The sequence below is a fragment of the Aphelocoma coerulescens genome, chromosome 19, assembly GCF_041296385.1.
Source record: "Aphelocoma coerulescens isolate FSJ_1873_10779 chromosome 19, UR_Acoe_1.0, whole genome shotgun sequence".
NCBI classification, from domain to species: Eukaryota; Metazoa; Chordata; class Aves; order Passeriformes; family Corvidae; genus Aphelocoma; species Aphelocoma coerulescens.
In genome coordinates this window covers 9,684,613-9,702,098 of record NC_091032.1, presented here as the reverse complement: position 1 = coordinate 9,702,098, position 17,486 = coordinate 9,684,613, and the positions used below count along the sequence as shown (strand labels likewise).

At 47.1% G+C, this 17,486-nt stretch overlaps 1 protein-coding gene across 1 annotated transcript in view; it reads right to left on the bottom strand.

Annotated features, from left to right (window-relative positions):
• AATF (apoptosis antagonizing transcription factor) overlaps positions 1 to 17,486 on the bottom strand; it is a 39,001-nt gene that overhangs the window by 10,635 nt on the left and 10,880 nt on the right. The window contains exons 5-11 of the mRNA XM_069033523.1: positions 15,117 to 15,231; positions 14,592 to 14,796; positions 13,711 to 13,875; positions 12,867 to 12,950; positions 5,809 to 5,876; positions 4,517 to 4,597; positions 1,487 to 1,558 (exon numbers count right to left, since the gene is read on the bottom strand). Of these exons, the coding sequence (XP_068889624.1) occupies positions 1,487 to 1,558; positions 4,517 to 4,597; positions 5,809 to 5,876; positions 12,867 to 12,950; positions 13,711 to 13,875; positions 14,592 to 14,796; positions 15,117 to 15,231 (790 nt within the window). The remainder of the gene's footprint in view (positions 1 to 1,486; positions 1,559 to 4,516; positions 4,598 to 5,808; positions 5,877 to 12,866; positions 12,951 to 13,710; positions 13,876 to 14,591; positions 14,797 to 15,116; positions 15,232 to 17,486) is intronic.

Genomic DNA, 17,486 nt, shown 5'->3' with positions numbered 1-17,486 from the left:
GGCCTGTTCTTTTTAATTCACCTGCAGATGTTGAATTCTTCTTGCCTTGTGTGGTCCAGCTGTGTGCTGCACAGAGGGCTTGTGGCTCATGCCAAGGGCAGAGGGATTTTAAACAGAGATGTGAGGTGACCCCCAGAGAGTGGCTTTCATTTTCAAACAAATAACTGAGAGCAGCACATCTCTTCATCTGGGGAGAGCTGAACCAAAACACCTACAAAAGGCCTAATTTTCAGACACCCACTGCAGCATTTTGGATGTGTTCTGTGTCTGGATGCAAACACAAATGGTGTAAACTGGGGAGGAAGCCAAAAAGAATTCACAAGAATTCCCACTCAAATGTGCAAGGGCTGCTGCAAAGAGGAAGCAAGGATCTGCTCCCACCTGGAACAGGAAAAGACACTATGGTCCTAAATTACAGCAGAGGCAAATTTAAGCTAAACATGAGGACTACACAGCTGGAGGAACAGCCTTGACCCTACCACATCTATTTTTGTGGTGAGAGGATCCAAACACTGAAAAATCAGAGCAGCTGGGATTTGTTCTCACTTGAAAAAAAAACAAAAAAAGGAGAGGAAGAAAACCAGAGTAAAGGAACTGAGAAAGATGCACTGATGAAACAGCACAGGTCCTATGGACACAGAAGATCTTACTTCTCATCTGTAAGTCCCTGCAATCCCCCAAAAGGCAGCAGCAAAAGAGCAGCAGGTACTTGGTTTCCATTTCACAAACAGACAAATGACATCTCTCCCTCAAAAAGCACAAACATGTTCCACAACCCAGGGGAAAGATGTTTCTCAAGCTTTCTACATCCATTCACCGAGAAATTATTCCAGCTCCTTCCCACAAACAGCTCAGCTTTTGGAGATTGGGGTTTAAAGTGTATTGCTGAAGAAATATGGGTGGGTATGTGGGAGAGCTGTCTGGTAACTATGCACAACACTTCCCTGCTGTTTTCTTCACTAATTACCACATTTAAACATTATAGTCTTCCAATAAAATTCTTTACTCTTTAAATAGAGATAAACACAAGCAACATAAAAGTCTTGAGTGAATCTTGAGAGAACTATTCAAGTTATTCACTGAGCTAAGAAAATGCATATTAACCAGAATTTAGAAGTTGCCATTTCTGTTAGAAGACAAGTTCTTTTTAAGTTCTGATTCTACCTGAAGACACCAGGTAGCCTAACTGTGTATTTCCAAACTAATTCCATAAAACTGGGAAACTTCCAAACCGGAGGAGTTCTAAAGCAGGAATCAAAATGCAGGCGCTGAGATTTATGACAACTTCTCGTTTGGTGTTACAGTAATTACAGAGTGAAAGCTCAGCCAGGCTGCCAGGACAGATGTGACCAAGACACCCAGGCTATGATGCCAGTGACAAATGGGGAACTGATAAGAAGGAATGGAGAGGGTGACAGGCTGAAGAACAGGTCAATACCACGCTGTCATGGAGCCATTTGAGAAACATAATTAATCTCCTACTCACCTGGCATCATCATTCATTGTGCAGTGGTCAATAGGTGCCATGAAGCTCACCAGCTTGCTGTGGACATGGTACCTGAGGGGAGCAGCAGGGGAGCACATCAGGAACTATTCATGAGAAGGAAATGCTGCTGCTTGAGCAGGAACAGCCCAGCTCCCAAAGGCAAAGCTCTTCCTGGGGGCTGATCCCTACGGAGTCACCAGCTGGAGCTGGCAACTCCCCCTCCCTTTTAGAACAGCAACAATCAGGTGTTACAATGAACTGAGAAACAGCAAATCCTTTCTCATCCCAGCGAGGAAGAGGACAGCAACATCCATGAACTGTGAGCCCCTAACCAGACTCCCAGACAGACAACCCCGAGGAGTCAGACAGACAAACACGCCCTCCCTCCCAGCCCTCCCTCAGCTGCCACCCTCATCACCTGCTGGGACCTGTGCCCACTGCAGGCAGCAGGAGCATCACACCTGCTCCAGCATCCATCTGCTACCCCTCCTTCCCTGCTCTGAGCTATGTAGGGCCCTAAGGGATAGCAAAATCCCACCCTGGAGCCGTATCCAGAGCTGGAAAATCTAACCCTGAGTAAACTGCAAATGGAGCAGGTAAAAACAAGGAAAGGAGACAGGAAAAGACCCGTGCAGAGATGAGATGGGGCATGTTCTCAGCATCAAAATACTGCTGCAAGCTGTCCTGCACCTCCAGAGAGAGGATCCCCATCCCATTTGGCACCCTGGGCAGCAGCCTGCAGGGATTTCATGATTTATACTGAAGGACCTGACATAAAATTTAACAGGGTACTGAGAACCTCTGAATGAAAAGGCTTTAAACCCCGTGTCCAAGGGCAGGGGATTCCAAACCCAGGCATGTGTGTGCACTGCCTGCCTGCCCCAGCCTGAGATGTCTCATCCAGGCTGCTGCTATTTTTAGAGCTTGACAAATAGCAGGCAAAAGGATTCACTAGCATTTGCCCAGAATCACCTTTCCACTCTGTCACCTCTGCACTCCCTTTTGTTTGCCTGTGCAGGAACATTCCCTGGGGGATGCTGAGCTCACAGCCCATTTCAGAAGGCTCTTCAGGCACAGCCTCACATGAGGGCTTCTCTGCACTCTCAGCCTTTGTCACTGCCAATGGAAGGAGCTGCCCTGGAGTCAGGAGCAGCCACAAACAACAGGTCACAGCCTGGGCTCTGCAGCAGCTCCCTGGGGACAGCCAGCATGGATCCACCCGGGGCAGGGCTCCTGCAGGGACAGCCTGGCATGGGCACGTGGCCACTCAGGTACCTCCTCTGACACGAGCTGCTTGTCCACATCTGATTGCTTTTTAAATCAGGACTTTGAAATCCTCAGTCTAGCAGATGTACAATATTTCATTTAGTGGAGAGAAAGACACCCCACGTTGCAGCAGCACAGATCAGAAAACAGTGACGTGCAAAAGAGGTGTGCAAACACCCCTCCTCCAAAGAGAAACCTCTACCAGGTTACTTCAGCTCGATTTTTGGATGAACTTATTTCCCCCCTTAATGCCCAGATTTCCCTTGTGTCAAGTGGAAGACTGACTGCTTCTGGAAGCACCTGAAGATCCTCAGCCCCGACCATAAACCAGCACATTGCATCTGAACAGGCTGTAACACTGAACCTTTGCTAAAAAGGAAGAATTGAGGATGAAACTTGGTGTGCAATACTTGGCTCTCCAGGATCTCCAAGTCCCTCATGAGAGCAAACTGAAGCACTGCTGTCCCAATTTTAGAGGAGAAAGAAGAACAGAGGGTCAGGGATCTGCCTGGGGTGACACCAAGTCTGTCAGTGGAAGCACCAACTATTTAAAAACACCTATTTGGGCTCTGCTGGCCTATTCTGAAAAACACAGGAGCTTAACTGCACCTTAATCCTAACCACAGACAATGAGACTTCTTTTCTTTTATTGGTATTTTCCCTGCAGGGTGATACAACTTTTATTTAAAGAAGCAAAAAGAGGCACCTCAGATATAAGAGGCAACAGACTGGGGAGGGGAGAGCTGCTCTCCCAGGACTGCTGAAGGCACAGATTGCACACAAGGAGAGACTTCCCCATTATTCCTGGAGGTTTACGAGGCTGCCTCAGTTGTGTGATGTTGTCAGGAGTTTTGACTGAATCATGAATATATCCAATTATGTGTGATGCTGACAGAAAAGAATATTGATAGTCAATAATTATAGGCTTTTCAGGCCAACAAAGTAGCTCTTCCCTCTTTCAATAAATTATCTTATGACATCTATCTTAAAAATTGCTATGCCAGGCCTGACCCAGACTGACTCCACTGACTTTCTATCAGATGCCATCTAAACTCAGGATTTATAGTTTACTCACAGAGGATGGTTAATGTGGTGGATTTTTCAGGAAGCAGAGCAGCTTTTCAGCATCCTCCCTCCTCCACCACAAATCATGCTGAACTCAGGGAGACTCAGACCTGCTCTGCAAAGGGGGGAAACACCTCCTGCTCTCCAGGCTGCTTCCCTTTCCACGGGGAAGATTCTTCCACCAAGTTCAACCCGAAAGAGTGATCCAGGAGGGAAATGATCCAGAGATAAAGGAAGCTGTGATGTGAGTTACCAATAAAGAGAGGTCTGACACCAAATTCCGACTGGCACTCGGTGGGAAACAGAGATTTACCTGAGGTATTTCTGCACAGCTTCCCTGGGAGCTGCTGCCCATGCCTCAGTCAGCGAAATATAAATTGCACAGGAGGGGTTTATTGGCTCTCGCTGGAAATTACAGCCCCAAACAGCTCTGGGACATTTGAGCACCTCTCTGGTGTTTCCTGAGACCAATAAACCCTCTTGCCAAGACTGACTGGGGCATGCTCACAGGCTGCATCCACCAAGCCCTTATTCCAGGCTCCAGGAACATCAGGATTCCCCACTGGCTGCTCCAGAGCAAGAAATGCCCTAAAAATCACAGATCAGCCAAGAGCCCCCAGGCCGGCTGGGGTAAAACACACCCAGATCTTTTTCTGGCAAAATCAGGACTTGTGTGTGCTTGCAGGAGGTGTCACCCACCGGATTCTCCTCCCTTTGCTGGCTTTTCTGTCCACTTTCTTCTTTATTTTGCTCCGTAACTTCTGGATGGCCAACCACTGCCTGGGGAATGCAGAACAAGAGGGACACAACTTCAGAGCCACCAAACACACCCAGAAAGACTCTGTGATCCCCAACTGTATTAAAAGCTCCACTTCTCAAACACAACTTCCTCAAATCACAGAAGTTTCCAGCAGGGAAAAACTTCTCCTGGTTATAAATATTTTTTTTCTTAAACTGAAACGAGCGTCATCTCACCTGATTTATACAATGAAAACTCGGCATCAGGGAAAAAATCTAACAAAATCCAATTACTGCAATCTTAATATAATCTTAATTACTGTAATCTATTTTATTGTAAAGTCAGATAAATGTACAATGCAATCACCACTTAAATGTAATTTTGTCTATATCGTGTTAAATTATAGTGAATAGCTTTCCATAATATTCCAGACGTACACAAAATAAATTTGACACTTTGCACTAAAATTTGGGTGATATTTTACAAGGAGGAAAGTTGTTTCACCATCACAAAACTTCCTGATGCATCTTCTTCCCCTCCCTACAGACACCTCCCCCCTGCCACAAAATTGTTTCAGGGAAGAACCCAACTCCAGCTTTTCCAGCTCTCCTTGGCTTTTACACTTTTCTAAATCAGAGCCTGTGGCTATTTCATTGTACACTGCTCATGAAGTGTAAAAGCTTCCAAAATAGCATTTGGAAGATTCTTTATTTTCTAACTCTAGAACTAAACAGAGAAATAAGAGCTCCCCTGCATGGAATTATAGTTTACTTCTGCATGCAGGAAACATTCCCTGATACTGTTTTAATTGTACAGAACCTTTTCTTACAGCAGGGATACACAGCAATTGCTTCAACTGATGTCAGAAGGTTTGTTCTTCTAAAACAACAGCTAAGCAGAGTTAATAAAGAGAAAAAGCCGAATTTCAGCAGCGGGCAGGCACTTTTGTGATTCCCTGATTCCCTTAGTGCTGCAGGAACCACTGAGAGACAGAAACACTTGCACCAAGCCTTTCCAGTGGGGAAATATCTCCAGAGGATCACAAACAGCCCAAAAGTCAGGCTGGGTGATCCATACATACCTCAGGAGTGTGTTACAGAGGATGAGCTTCCTGACTAATGCCACAATGCCCTTTTCCAGATTAGCTCCATACTTTGCCCTCTACAATGAGCTGGACTGGAAGGGCACAGGTCACTTTGCTGGGCTGCAGTGCTGGGATGAAGGCAGCGATGTTCCAGACATTCCCACTCACCTGCCCATGGCCACCTGGTCGTTGGGGTCCAGGGAAATGGTTTTACGCTCTATCAGTTCTCGCAGGAGCTGCAGGAAGGAAAGACAAAAATCTCATCAGGAATAAGCAGGGGTGCTGTGCACCCAGCTCCCATGGGCAAGAGGCATAACGGGCACACCTGCAGGAACAGCTCAGCCCCACAGGGCTCCCCCCCACTCCTGGGGGAAGGGAAGGGCAGGGGGAACTGAAACACTTCCCAAACAGAAGTTGGGCAGCGCTGCTCGCTCGAGGAACAGCACAGCAAAATCCTTTCTATAGCTCCAGCAGGAATGCTCAGGCAGCCTTTTCTATTTCTTTGCGTGGCCTGAGGGCTGAGGTTTGTCCTCTTTGCTTCCTGCAGCCAAAGAATGTTGTAAACAGCCTTTCTGGATCCTTGACTGGTGCTGTGTGTTTATCACCACTCACTGTAAACCGTGTGTGCTGTGCCCTGGGTATTCGCCAAGATATCAACACAAGGAACAGAAATAAACCCTCCAAAAGTGAGGGGAACAAACTGCTTTATGGATGCCTACATTTCACCAACCAGTGAAGTTACTGCCTCAGCTCAGAAACACCCCAAACAGACCCACTGGGAACCAGAATCCAGGCAATTCCAGAAAGCCAGGGAAAAAAGGATGCAGGATGCTTTTGCTTTCCTCTCCTTCAAGGCATACCTCACATTACCAGAAAAAAGAGTGATTCAAACATAATTAAAAACCTGCCACTGGTTTTTTTTTTCCTACTTGCTTATTTTTGGAGATTATTACTGCAGCAATTACATTTAAAAATTCCAGGAGCCAGGCTACTGGTTTATTATCACTAGAAAACAGCAAGCTACTTCTCTGCCCTGTTTATCTGATTGATTCCAAACATCTTTCTGGCACACAATCTATCAGTTTATCTCTGCCACTTCATCACAGTCACTTCTGGCAGCTAAATACAAGATCCAAATCCAGTGTTACACAGACATACGACACAGTAAACCTGTGTAACACCGCCACTCTGTAAACAGCTGCCCTTAAGGCTCAGCAGAAATGGGATCTTGGTTTCCAGTCAATATTCTGTCAAAAGCAAGGTGGGAGGGAGGCTTGGAACAGCAGCCAGAAGTGGTGCAGAGAGGTGAGAGTGGTTTCCTCCTGCTCCAGCAGTGAGGGGTGTTTGCTGTCTCCTCTGATCCTGTGCGTGGCACGAGGCACAGAGGAGGTGCTGAGGCACAGGAGATGGTCACAGGTATTCCCTGTGCTCCTGGGGAACCAGCAGCAGGACACTTCCACAAATCCAGACTGAAAGACCAAGGAGTGCCCCCAGATCTTACAGCTGTGCCCACACTGGTTAGAACAGTGCCAGAGGGCAGGGCTGGATGGGATATTGGGAAGGAATTGTTCCCTGGGAGGATGGGCAGGCCCTGGCACAGGGTGCCCAGAGCAGCTGTGGCTGTCCCTGGATCCCTGGCAGTGCCCAAGGCCAGGCTGGACAGGGCTTGGGGCAGTCTGGGACAGTGGGAGGTGTCCCTGACTATGATGGGGTGGAACAAGATGAGTTTTAAGGTCTTTTCCAACCCAGACCATTCCAGGATTCCAAGATGCATTTTTGGGGCAGGTTCCTAATGCTGAACCGATTCTGCTGACCTTGGGGCTGACAAGGCCTTCCAGTGTTCCAAATGCTCTTCCAGTGCAGTGTCAGCTGTGGGACTGGGGACACTGCCTGGGAGACCAGAGCGAGGCAAACAGGAGGGAGAAGCCAAAAAATAAAAAAAAACAGGAGCAAGAGTGAAATTAGGAAATGGAAATAAAAGCTGTGAAGCATCTTGTTACATCTAAATAGCGAATGTCTCCGAGCTGAGGTTATAAATCATGCTAACAATGGTTACTAAAATAAAAGTGGATGTAGCCAGAGGCTACCACTGAAAAAGTCAGCCCAGGCCTGCCTGGCTGCCTTTGGTCTTTAAGGATTTGATTAGTTTTCTGCTTTCTGGTTCAGAGTCTTGCATCCAGCCCCTGCTCCAGAGCCAGCCAGGGCTTGGGATAGAGAGTGAATGATAAATTCATTTACTGAATAAAGCAACACTGTTTTCCCAGCACAAGACTTAAACCACTTCCCAAACGGTAATATTTCATTAAGCCTGGCGATTCTGCTTAAAATTTATTAGTCAAAACAGAAAACTCTCATCAGACCCCATATATTCCATTAGGAGTGATATATGGTGTCTCCCAGTGTCTAATTATTAACTAGGAAGTGTGAGTAAATCACCATCAGCCTTAAGCCCTGATGTGTGAAGACAGAGTTAGGCAATTGCAGCATCAAAAGGCTTTGATTTGAATCAGATCCTGTTTTGCTTTCCCTCCTTCACCTCTTCCCTGAACTTGCAGAACCTCAGCTCAGTCTCCCATGGCAGCAAACACGACTGCAAGGAAGCACAGCCACATGCCACAGCTCAGCTCCCAATCCCAGCTGCTCCTGCCAAGAGCTGGGACCAGGAGGACAAACCACAGGAGCAGAGGGAAGCTGTCAATGCCAGCTGGATTTTGTTTGGGAGGAAGTGGTGATGTTTGCCAGGAGAGCTCCTGCACGCCTGCTGCTGAACCCAAAACCTGTGCTGACACCAAAGCCAAGATCCCTGCTGGAATCAGAGAAGGGCTTCCTAAAGAATTCCCCTGGAGAAGGAGTTCCCCCCCTCAGTGCCAGTTAGAGATGCACAGCGAGCCCACTGCACAGAATTAGAGGGATTTGGAAATGCCATCAGGGTGTTGTCCAAGGGTAATAGAGACTCATTTCTCATTTTAGAGGTCAATTTTCATTTTAGAGGTTAGGTCTCATTTTCATGCACTGTCTATCAGTGTTTCTAATCCCACACTCGCTGACCTTTCTGATTTGCAGACCCCTAAGAATTTCCAGTTGAGACAAAGAGCTAAGGAGAGCTGAAATCAGCCTAATGACAAAAGGCTCACTTGTCTTAGACCTTACAGAGCAAATCAAATTTAAAAACAAAAAGTCCATCTACAGATCCCCTTTCAAGCTCCCACTCAGTAGCAAATTTGTAACAACATTCGGATTTCTACCAACACCAGAAAAAATTTAAGTTTGCAGCTCAAATATTATTTCAACCCCCATTGAAATGTTTTTTAAAAACTTAATTTTCTGCAATCCATGTATAAATGCCTAAAATGCATGCTGAAATCACTGGACAGTCTCTTTTTAAAACCCATTTTATTCAAATTCAGGCTTGTGTAAGATGCACAGATCTGCCTATTTTCTAATAACCCATTAAGAGAAGTTCCAAATCAAGCTTTAAAATGTGTTATTAACCACCTTCCCAGCCATTTGAAAGATACATGCCTGTGATAAGAGTATTGTATTGCCATTAACCTGTGGGATGGTTCGAGACATCTCTTATTCACACAAAACTCTAAATGCATCTCATTAAAGCCACAAGATCAGCTGTCCATATTAATCACTCACCGGTTTAATTAAGGTAAACCAGCTTGTCACAAAGCCAGGCTTCTCTCTATTCTTCACCATTATCGACTTTTAATAGTTCCCTGGATTGGTAATTCCTTGTTTATGGCAGTATCAGATCCCTGGGAGAGCAAACCACACTGTGGGCCCAGGAAACTGCTTGGGACACGAGGGGAAATTCACCCCATCAGTAAAGTTTTCCAAAGAGTCATACAGTGGGATTTAAGGATGCTGACCCTGGGGGAAATCCCAGCTGTGGAAGGATGAGAACCCTTCTTTGAAAGCTTTGGTGTTTCCTTGGATGTTTCCCCTCCACTCTGGCTCCTCTCTGGTGCCCACAGACAGGGCTGGTGGCCATGGGCTGTCACAAAATGCAGCGACACACAACACAACCAAAACCAGGGGAGGAGGGAGCAGGAGAGCAGAGGAAAAAAGGGATTATGCATATTCCCAATTCTCCTTAGGCATACCTGCTGCCAGCAGTGATGAACATTTGTTCTGGGAAGAGCTGCTACCAGTGGAACACTTAGCATATGAACACTAACCTAATTCCTGTTGGAAATAAACCAATTTCCACTCTCTCCTTTACCAGAGGAGTATTTCAACCTAACAATAAAATCTCCACTGTAGCATGTCAGAGCAGCAGCTCCCTGGTAGCAGGCTGGAATTTTAAGTCTTAATGCTGCAATATCAGCGGTAATGAATTCTACGTAAATATGACTTCTAAAAATAAAAAGCCTTTTTCTTCCCTAAAAACCATGTATGAAGGAGAATTTAAAGGAAAAGGAACTGGGCTCCAGCCTCTCACTCCTGCCAGTAATGAGGAACCTTCTGAAACACTTTAACTATTCCCAGCCAGTGCAACCCAAATAAAAATATTTCACTGCATTATTCAGCTCAGCTTTCCATCTCCCTCCAGTATCGGCCGTGACAATAAAAATTGTAACTGCTTATAAAACAAGTGAGAAATAGGAGAAAAGGCAAAGTAGGGTGAACAGGCAGAAGAGAGTTAAATCCTGAATCATCACAAAACTCCACCAGACCCACCTGCTGAATTCTACCAAATATTAAGACCTGGACAAGAAAATTGTTTTTCCAGAAGAAAAACAGATTAATTAAAGAGCTTTTTATTATAATCTATAATAAAACAGTCTAGCTACTTACTCTGTTACCATTAACCTGTGCACATTCATCAAATCTTGGTTCATTTTTACTTGCCTAATTTCACACTGACACACAGAGGAAGCTGCTTTCCAGTGCTGTTCTTTATCTGAATGCTTACCTTTTAAGCAGTAATCAAAACAAATTAGTAACTATAAAATGTTATTTAGAAGAATGAAAATGATCCCAAAGAAAGTCAGGATGTAAATTTAAATAGGAAGGAGAGGCAGGTGTTGAAATGCACGCTGCAATCAGCGTTATGCACAGGGGTCAGAGGTTGTGAGCACCCTCAGCTCGGTGCTGATCACTCCTGGAGAACTAGCTCCCTTCCTGCATTTTATTTCCATCCCCACATGCAATCACACACACGCACAAAAGCACTGCTCAGTTATGACCCAGTGAAAGCAAAGCCATTCAGGGCCTTGTCAGCTCCATTGTGCTGTGCTCTGCCCGCTCTCAATGCAATGTTCAGCTCCAGCTTAGCGCCCTGACAAATAAAGGAAAGCACTTTATGAATCCAATTTAATTGGGAGGTGACAGAAAACACAGAGCCATTTTCCTCAGCCTCATCCCTGAACTGGCTTCAGCTCCAATCTCTGCCAAATCCCACCGAGCACGGGACACGAACCAGGGCAGCGGAACAGGCACGGGCACCTCCACAAACACCGGGAACCCGCACGGCTCCGCTCTCCCAGGAAGCATTTTGGGGATGGAGGAGAGGAGAAGGGTGGAAGGGTGGAAGGGAGGGAGGGAGGGAGATCAAAAACCCCCAGCAAGAGAGGAAAATGGATGTGCAGCTGCCCGGCGGCTCAGCAGATGTCTGTGCGTGATGTACGAGGCTGGGAGAAGCTGTCGGAGCCGCTGCCAAGGACTGGGAAGTGATTAAAGCCTGCACCAGGCTAAGCACCATATTTCCAGTCCGTAGGGTTCCCAAAGTGGCACCCATGCCTGGCTGTGCCACCAGATGTTGCTGGCTGGTCCTGCTCCTGCAGCTGGAGCAGCAGGGAATGCAATCTGGAGCGCTTCCTTCCGGAGGGGCCGCGCAGCGAGCCCCCGTCACCCATCCTTCACCTCTGCCCAGGCCTCCAACAACTCCAATTTGCTGCCACTTCCCTCTTGGGAAATGGCCAAGATACAGTTGTGCGTGGCAGACCCATTTGTTTTACTCAGGTGATTCTCTTCCCTCAATGACCTCCATTAGTTTAAGTTTTAATTTAGATTAACCCCAGCACCCCAATTAACCAGTGAGGGGAGAAGCTAAGCTGGGCCTGCTCATATTTCTGAAATCACGATTTAGCACAGCTACAGTTATTAGAAGGAAAGATGGGGACATTAAGCTACTGCTATTTTCTTTTTAAAAATTTAACATTTCAGGGCCAAGAAGCACCTTCTCTGCACAGGTCCTCGGCCTGTCAATCTCAGCTATTTCTCCACTCCATGATTTTGTGACAACAACTTCATTTCTTCTGTGTTCTTAGGGTCCAATTTGCCCCCAAAGCTGAGCTTCTGGTCCACTTGGACCCCAAATTCCACCTCAGCATTATCTCAACAGATCTGGCCCCTTCAATCCCTGCTACCAACAAGGCAGGTCCTCTCCCATCATCTTTTGGAGCCTGTCATCCTCACATGACAACAGCTCTCTTTTACTCCCCTAACACTTAGTGGCCACTCTAATAATTCTTCAGATCAAAAATTTCTGTCTTTCCAGCAATATAATGATATTTGTTTAGTCCTGAAGTTCAGGCTCTGTGTGAATCATCAAAGCAGACAGAGGTTTTCATGCACTGGGGAAGGACTTACAGTGACATATTGATCAATATGTGACAATTCCAGTTTTTCATAAAGCTGGCATTGTCTTTATTAAATAAACCACAAACACAGTGTTTCCCTGCACTGGCTGCAGGTTCCTTGCTTCTAAGAATTTTGCAAATAAAGGGAATAACTGGCCTGGATCCAAGCTGGCCCAGTTCCAAGAGAAGTGCCGGAGTAGCCCAGCAGCTCTCCCGCTCAGCAGGTAAATGAGATGATTTAGGCTGAGACAAGAGGAACTTCCAGTGCTTTTGAGGATCTGCTGGGACTGTTTTTCCTAAGGGGGCTCTTCCCACAGAGAACAGTCACCTTCAGAGAATTCAGAGCTTTTTCTCTTGTGTAGCCACGCTCCCCAGGGACAGGCACAGCTCCTCCTGCAGCCGTGACACACTCAAGCAACAGCAGCAAATTAAATCCACAGTGCGACTCCAAGCCCTACAACAAAAACTGAGAGCAGAGTCCCCTGAGGTACTTGCAGAGATTTTGGGTGCTAAACCAGGTAACTGAGTTTCACAGGTAAGAGAAATACAGAGCATAGAACCAACTGCATTTTCTCTGTAAGCATTAAAAGCCAACTGGAGCCATAATTCCAACACACATTTACCATCACCTACCTGGTGATAGAAGTCATCATCATCAAATATCTCCTCATCAATGTCCTTCAGGTGCCTGTTGGAATCTGATGGAGGGAGGACTTCCTGGAAGCATCAAGGAAATACTGAGAGCTCATATCTGCACATTTCTGTCCCTAACTCCAGAGACATCACGTGCAGCAGCTTGTAAACACACTTGATGGTACGAAGGAATGGGGAAAAACTCCCAACATAACAAGCTTTTAAGGACCAGGAATACATTTAAAGGCAAGGCAGAAACGCTGCCAATGCCAAAATAGATTTATGATGCCTTTACTGGGAAATAAATAGGACTGTGCAAAGTCTTTCTGGCAAAATACTACAGATATTTTTAATGTAATGGCAAAAATACATCTTGCAAGTGCAGTAATTCTACCTGATCTCTCAGAATTGAGTATTTATTCATTCTTAAATACTAAATTAATAACAGGCTTACTACTAACATATTCTGTAGGTTATATGCAGTATGATTTTAAAAGGGACTTTCTGGGTTAAAGACTCTAAACTGCAGAGTGAAAACCAAGTTTTGCTGCCACTAGCTCAAAAATCAGATTGAGTGAGCATCTCTTCCTGCAGCACAGGAGGGGCACAATCCCAACCCAAACCTTCTTTTCCCCTGTCAGGAACTGGGACAGGAGCTAATGCAAACACCACAAAACTGGAACTTAAACACCTTTCCTTGCCCATTTCACTCCAGGAATCAACACTCAGACACCTCCTCCTCCATCAATGTCTCACAAACAAGCACGCCACCTGCTAAAGGCTCGCACTGATTGCTCTGCAGAGTTTCCCAGGACGAGTTAGAGAAGCAACCCCCCCCCCTTACCGAGTTCTCAGGGCCGGGCTGAGGGGCTGGGGGAGGCTGCTGCTCCTGCTTGCCCAGCACGGTGTAGACGGAGCGCCGGGTCTGGGTGCGCCGCAGCAATCGCTCCCTGTCCATCAGCACGTGATCGATCTGCGCCAGCACCGAGCGCTCGAAGGCTCCGAAGCCCTGCACAGCATCAAGCAGTGTCAGACACCGCACACAGCCTCTCCTCAAGGCACCACTGCTCCTCTATCTTTCCATGTCACTGGATAAGCAGACAGCGTTCCAGCAGGAGGGGGTTTGGGGCTCGTTGCAGGGATTTCTGCGAGGATTTTTGATTTGTTTCTCCCTCGCTCTCCCTTCCCAACCTGAGGCAAGTTGACGCCTGGCTTAATAAAATGCCTTTGCTGTTCTGGTTCAGATTAACTTCTCAATGATTAATACCAACTCAGAGATGTGAGGAGACCCTGGATCTCTGGGTGAAATGATTACCCATTGTATTAAAGTGTACACTTCATGGAGGAGGAGAGCCTCAGAGGGCCCTGCTTCTGACAGGAACCACGAACAGCTCGTGCAGCAGCAACAGTGGCATTTTCCTGGAGATTATGTGCTGCTGGAGATCAGTTGTGATGGGGTGTCTGGTTGAGAGAACACAGAACCTACCATGGGCAGGGACACCTTCCACTATCCTAGGCTGCTCCAAGCCCTGTCCAACCTGGCCTTGGACACTGCCAGAGATGGGGCAGCCACAGCTGCTCTGGGCACCCTGTGCCAGGGCCTCCCCACCCCCAGAAGAATTTGTTCTGTGTATCCCACCCAAATTCCCCCTTTTTCAGTCTGAACTTGTTCCCCAGATCCCTGCTCCACAAGAGCCACATCAGCACACACAAACCAGGCCTTGCCTTTCCCATTTTGCCAGTTGCCAGCTTTGTCTTGTCGTGCCACTTCTGCAGGATGCTGTTCCTGTAGGTCCTGAAGTCCCTGTAGCGCTTGGCTACGAACTCAGGGTACTCCTCAAACTTCAGCTTCCGTTTGGGGAGGCTCCTCCTCTTCTCCTGAGCCTTCTCCACTTGCTCCTCATCGCTGCTGCTCGGGATTTCATCCTCACTGGAACAAAACCAGGCAGGATAAACACCCTGCCCCTCTCCAAGGCAATGTGTGAGTCCTTGATGGCCTCTCCACCACCAGCCCACACCACACTGATGTTTCTGTTAAAAGCCCCATGGTTTAGCCCCTGCTCCATTATCAGAAATATCACAAACCAGACTTCCCACAAGGCAGAAAGAATTCAAATAGCACCTGTCTGACACCCAGACACAGCAGCAACTGAGAGAGCAGCAGGGTGAGGGTGCTCAGGAAGGCTGTGCTTTGTCCTGTTTGCTGGAGACCAAAGGATTCAGAAAGATCTTATCTCTTGCTGCATTTACCTCTCAGTTTTTGCTTGCTTCCCATCGACCAGATGCCTTGTGCCTGGGTACTGATAAAGCAGCTCATCCTGAAGTTCCACCAGCACTTTCAGCAAGGCCTCCAGGGCTTTACAACCTGCAGAGCAAGAGACACGAGTGACAAGATCTGATCTACAGGGGAAGCTTTAAACTATGACCCAGCGAGTTTAATGAGAAGATTCTGATCAGAAAAGCAGAACTGCAGGCCCAGAGATCCTCAGGAATAGAGAAAGGGAAGAAAAGATGGGTTGGAGGGGTGTAAATTGATCAATACATGGTGTGAATGTGATTTTTACTGGGATGAGCTGTTCACACACACAGATCCTGAAGGGAGATGTGATGCTGTGTATCCGAAGGCTTTTGGAGCTGACAGTTTTCCTGTATCTTTGTCTGTTCCCATGGCTGTGAGTTCTCCAAGGACACACAGTTCCAGCTGACTGTGGGACAGGTTAACTGCACACTGCCACAGCATCTGCACTTTAAAAACAGTTCTTCTGTGGCAACCAACAAGCCTCCCTGCAGAACTCTGATAGAAAACAAGTGTCTGCCCAGGCCTACACAAACTGTGCCTTGCACATCAACCACAGGGTCAGCTCTCCCAGGTGAAACACTTGGCACACCCCTACCCAAAAACCTAAACTGAACTCACTCTGGCTGACAGAGCACGTGGATTTCTGTGAAGAGCACGAGGTGGGACCTTCCCCAGAGCGAATCCTGGTGCCTCCTCTGCCACAGAGCCAGTGGGGCTGCTCTGCTTAACTCCCCAATCCTCCCGTGTACGTGGCACAAAAGAACAGGGAGAACTCTTCCCCACTCTATTTTTTTCTCTATTTCTGCTTTTTAGTGGGGGACACAGAGATCACGAGTAGAGTGAACAGCAAATCTTCCTCAGGCAGACAGAGGCAGAAATCAGCCCAGACACTCAGAGGTCTCAATCTCCTGTGAGTTACCACTGTGATATTGCTCAGTTGTCACCACCTTCAGATAAATTACAGCCTGACCTCAGTAACAGCAATGTCAAGGAGAAGATGCTTTAAGATTTTTGTTGCAGATCAGCTGTTGGACTCACCCTCCCCAAGCCCGTGGTTCATTATAGATACACTCTGACAACTCCTCTGTATAAACCTATTAACGGATTAGGTTTGCTGCACTTGTAAATCAGATGTGTGTGAGCATCAAAACAATTCCACCAGACAAACAGACAAAAGCCCTTAAAAATGCATTTGTTGTAGGTGTCTGCAGCTAAAGCATCACTTGCAGAAGCCAAGTGCCCCCACCCTAGCCTGAGTGCACAGCTTACACCAGCAAAATCCTTCCCACTGCCTGCAACACAGCCAAATGTCCCCAGAGCTTCCCAAACTGTTTATTTTCTCCCCGCTGCCTCTCCTCCAGCAGCAGTGCTAATGCACCCCAGGCAGCTTTGATCCTGGCAATTACAACTGGAGTAGCACTCCAGCTCTTCTGGGGTATAGCAGGGCCACATTGAGCAGGCAAGGAAATAAAAGACAGCCTCAAGCTGCCCCAGGCTATGAGATACAGACCCCAACAGAAGTGGGGATGGGGAGCAATTTTATTTGGAGTGACGGGGCTGGAGAGGGCAGGGAAGACAATGATGGTGTGTCTAACCAGGTGGGAGGGCTAATTATTCCAGGCAGTGGCTTCATCATGAGCCTCTTACAGCTGGGTAATTTCCCTGTTCTCAGTTCTCATGTATTTAATAGCATTATTGGATGGCATTCTCACTTTTACTGTTGGCTGCTTAAGTGTGCTGTAAACTCAACTTCAGAAGCCAAGTGCCACCCTCTCCTGCTCTCTTCCCATCTAGTCCTGCCCTATCCATTTCACATTTAATTCCAGGAGGGACTGTTTTCTTCCCAGTCTCATCTTTATCTTCTCTTCCCTCTGAAGCCCTTGTCTGCCTTTACAGTGCCTGCTTTGGGGAAGAGTCTGGCCCCGCTTGTGAATGAAGGCAGCACAAACCAAAACTGTTTCATGGATGCAAACTGGCTCATTTTGAAAGGAGGCTGGACACTGACTGACCCTCCTACCCCCAGCAGGATTTTTGTAATGCTGCTCCTTGTCTGAAACAAGAACACAACAGGCGTGGCTGGAATATAAGCTCGAGCTTACATGGGACTCAGCATGTCTGTGGTGAGACACTACCTTGGAAGAGTCACTTTTAAGAGTCCACAGGAGCCCCTTCATTTTGTGTCCAGGAGGGAAAAAGTTGTTCCAGATCCAGCAGGCAGCCGATCAATCCCCCCAGAACGCTGGGAGCCAGCACCAGTAAATCAAAGTGTGCCTTGCTCTTAATACTCCCTCACACGTCCTCGTTTTATCCAGCCCTCCGCC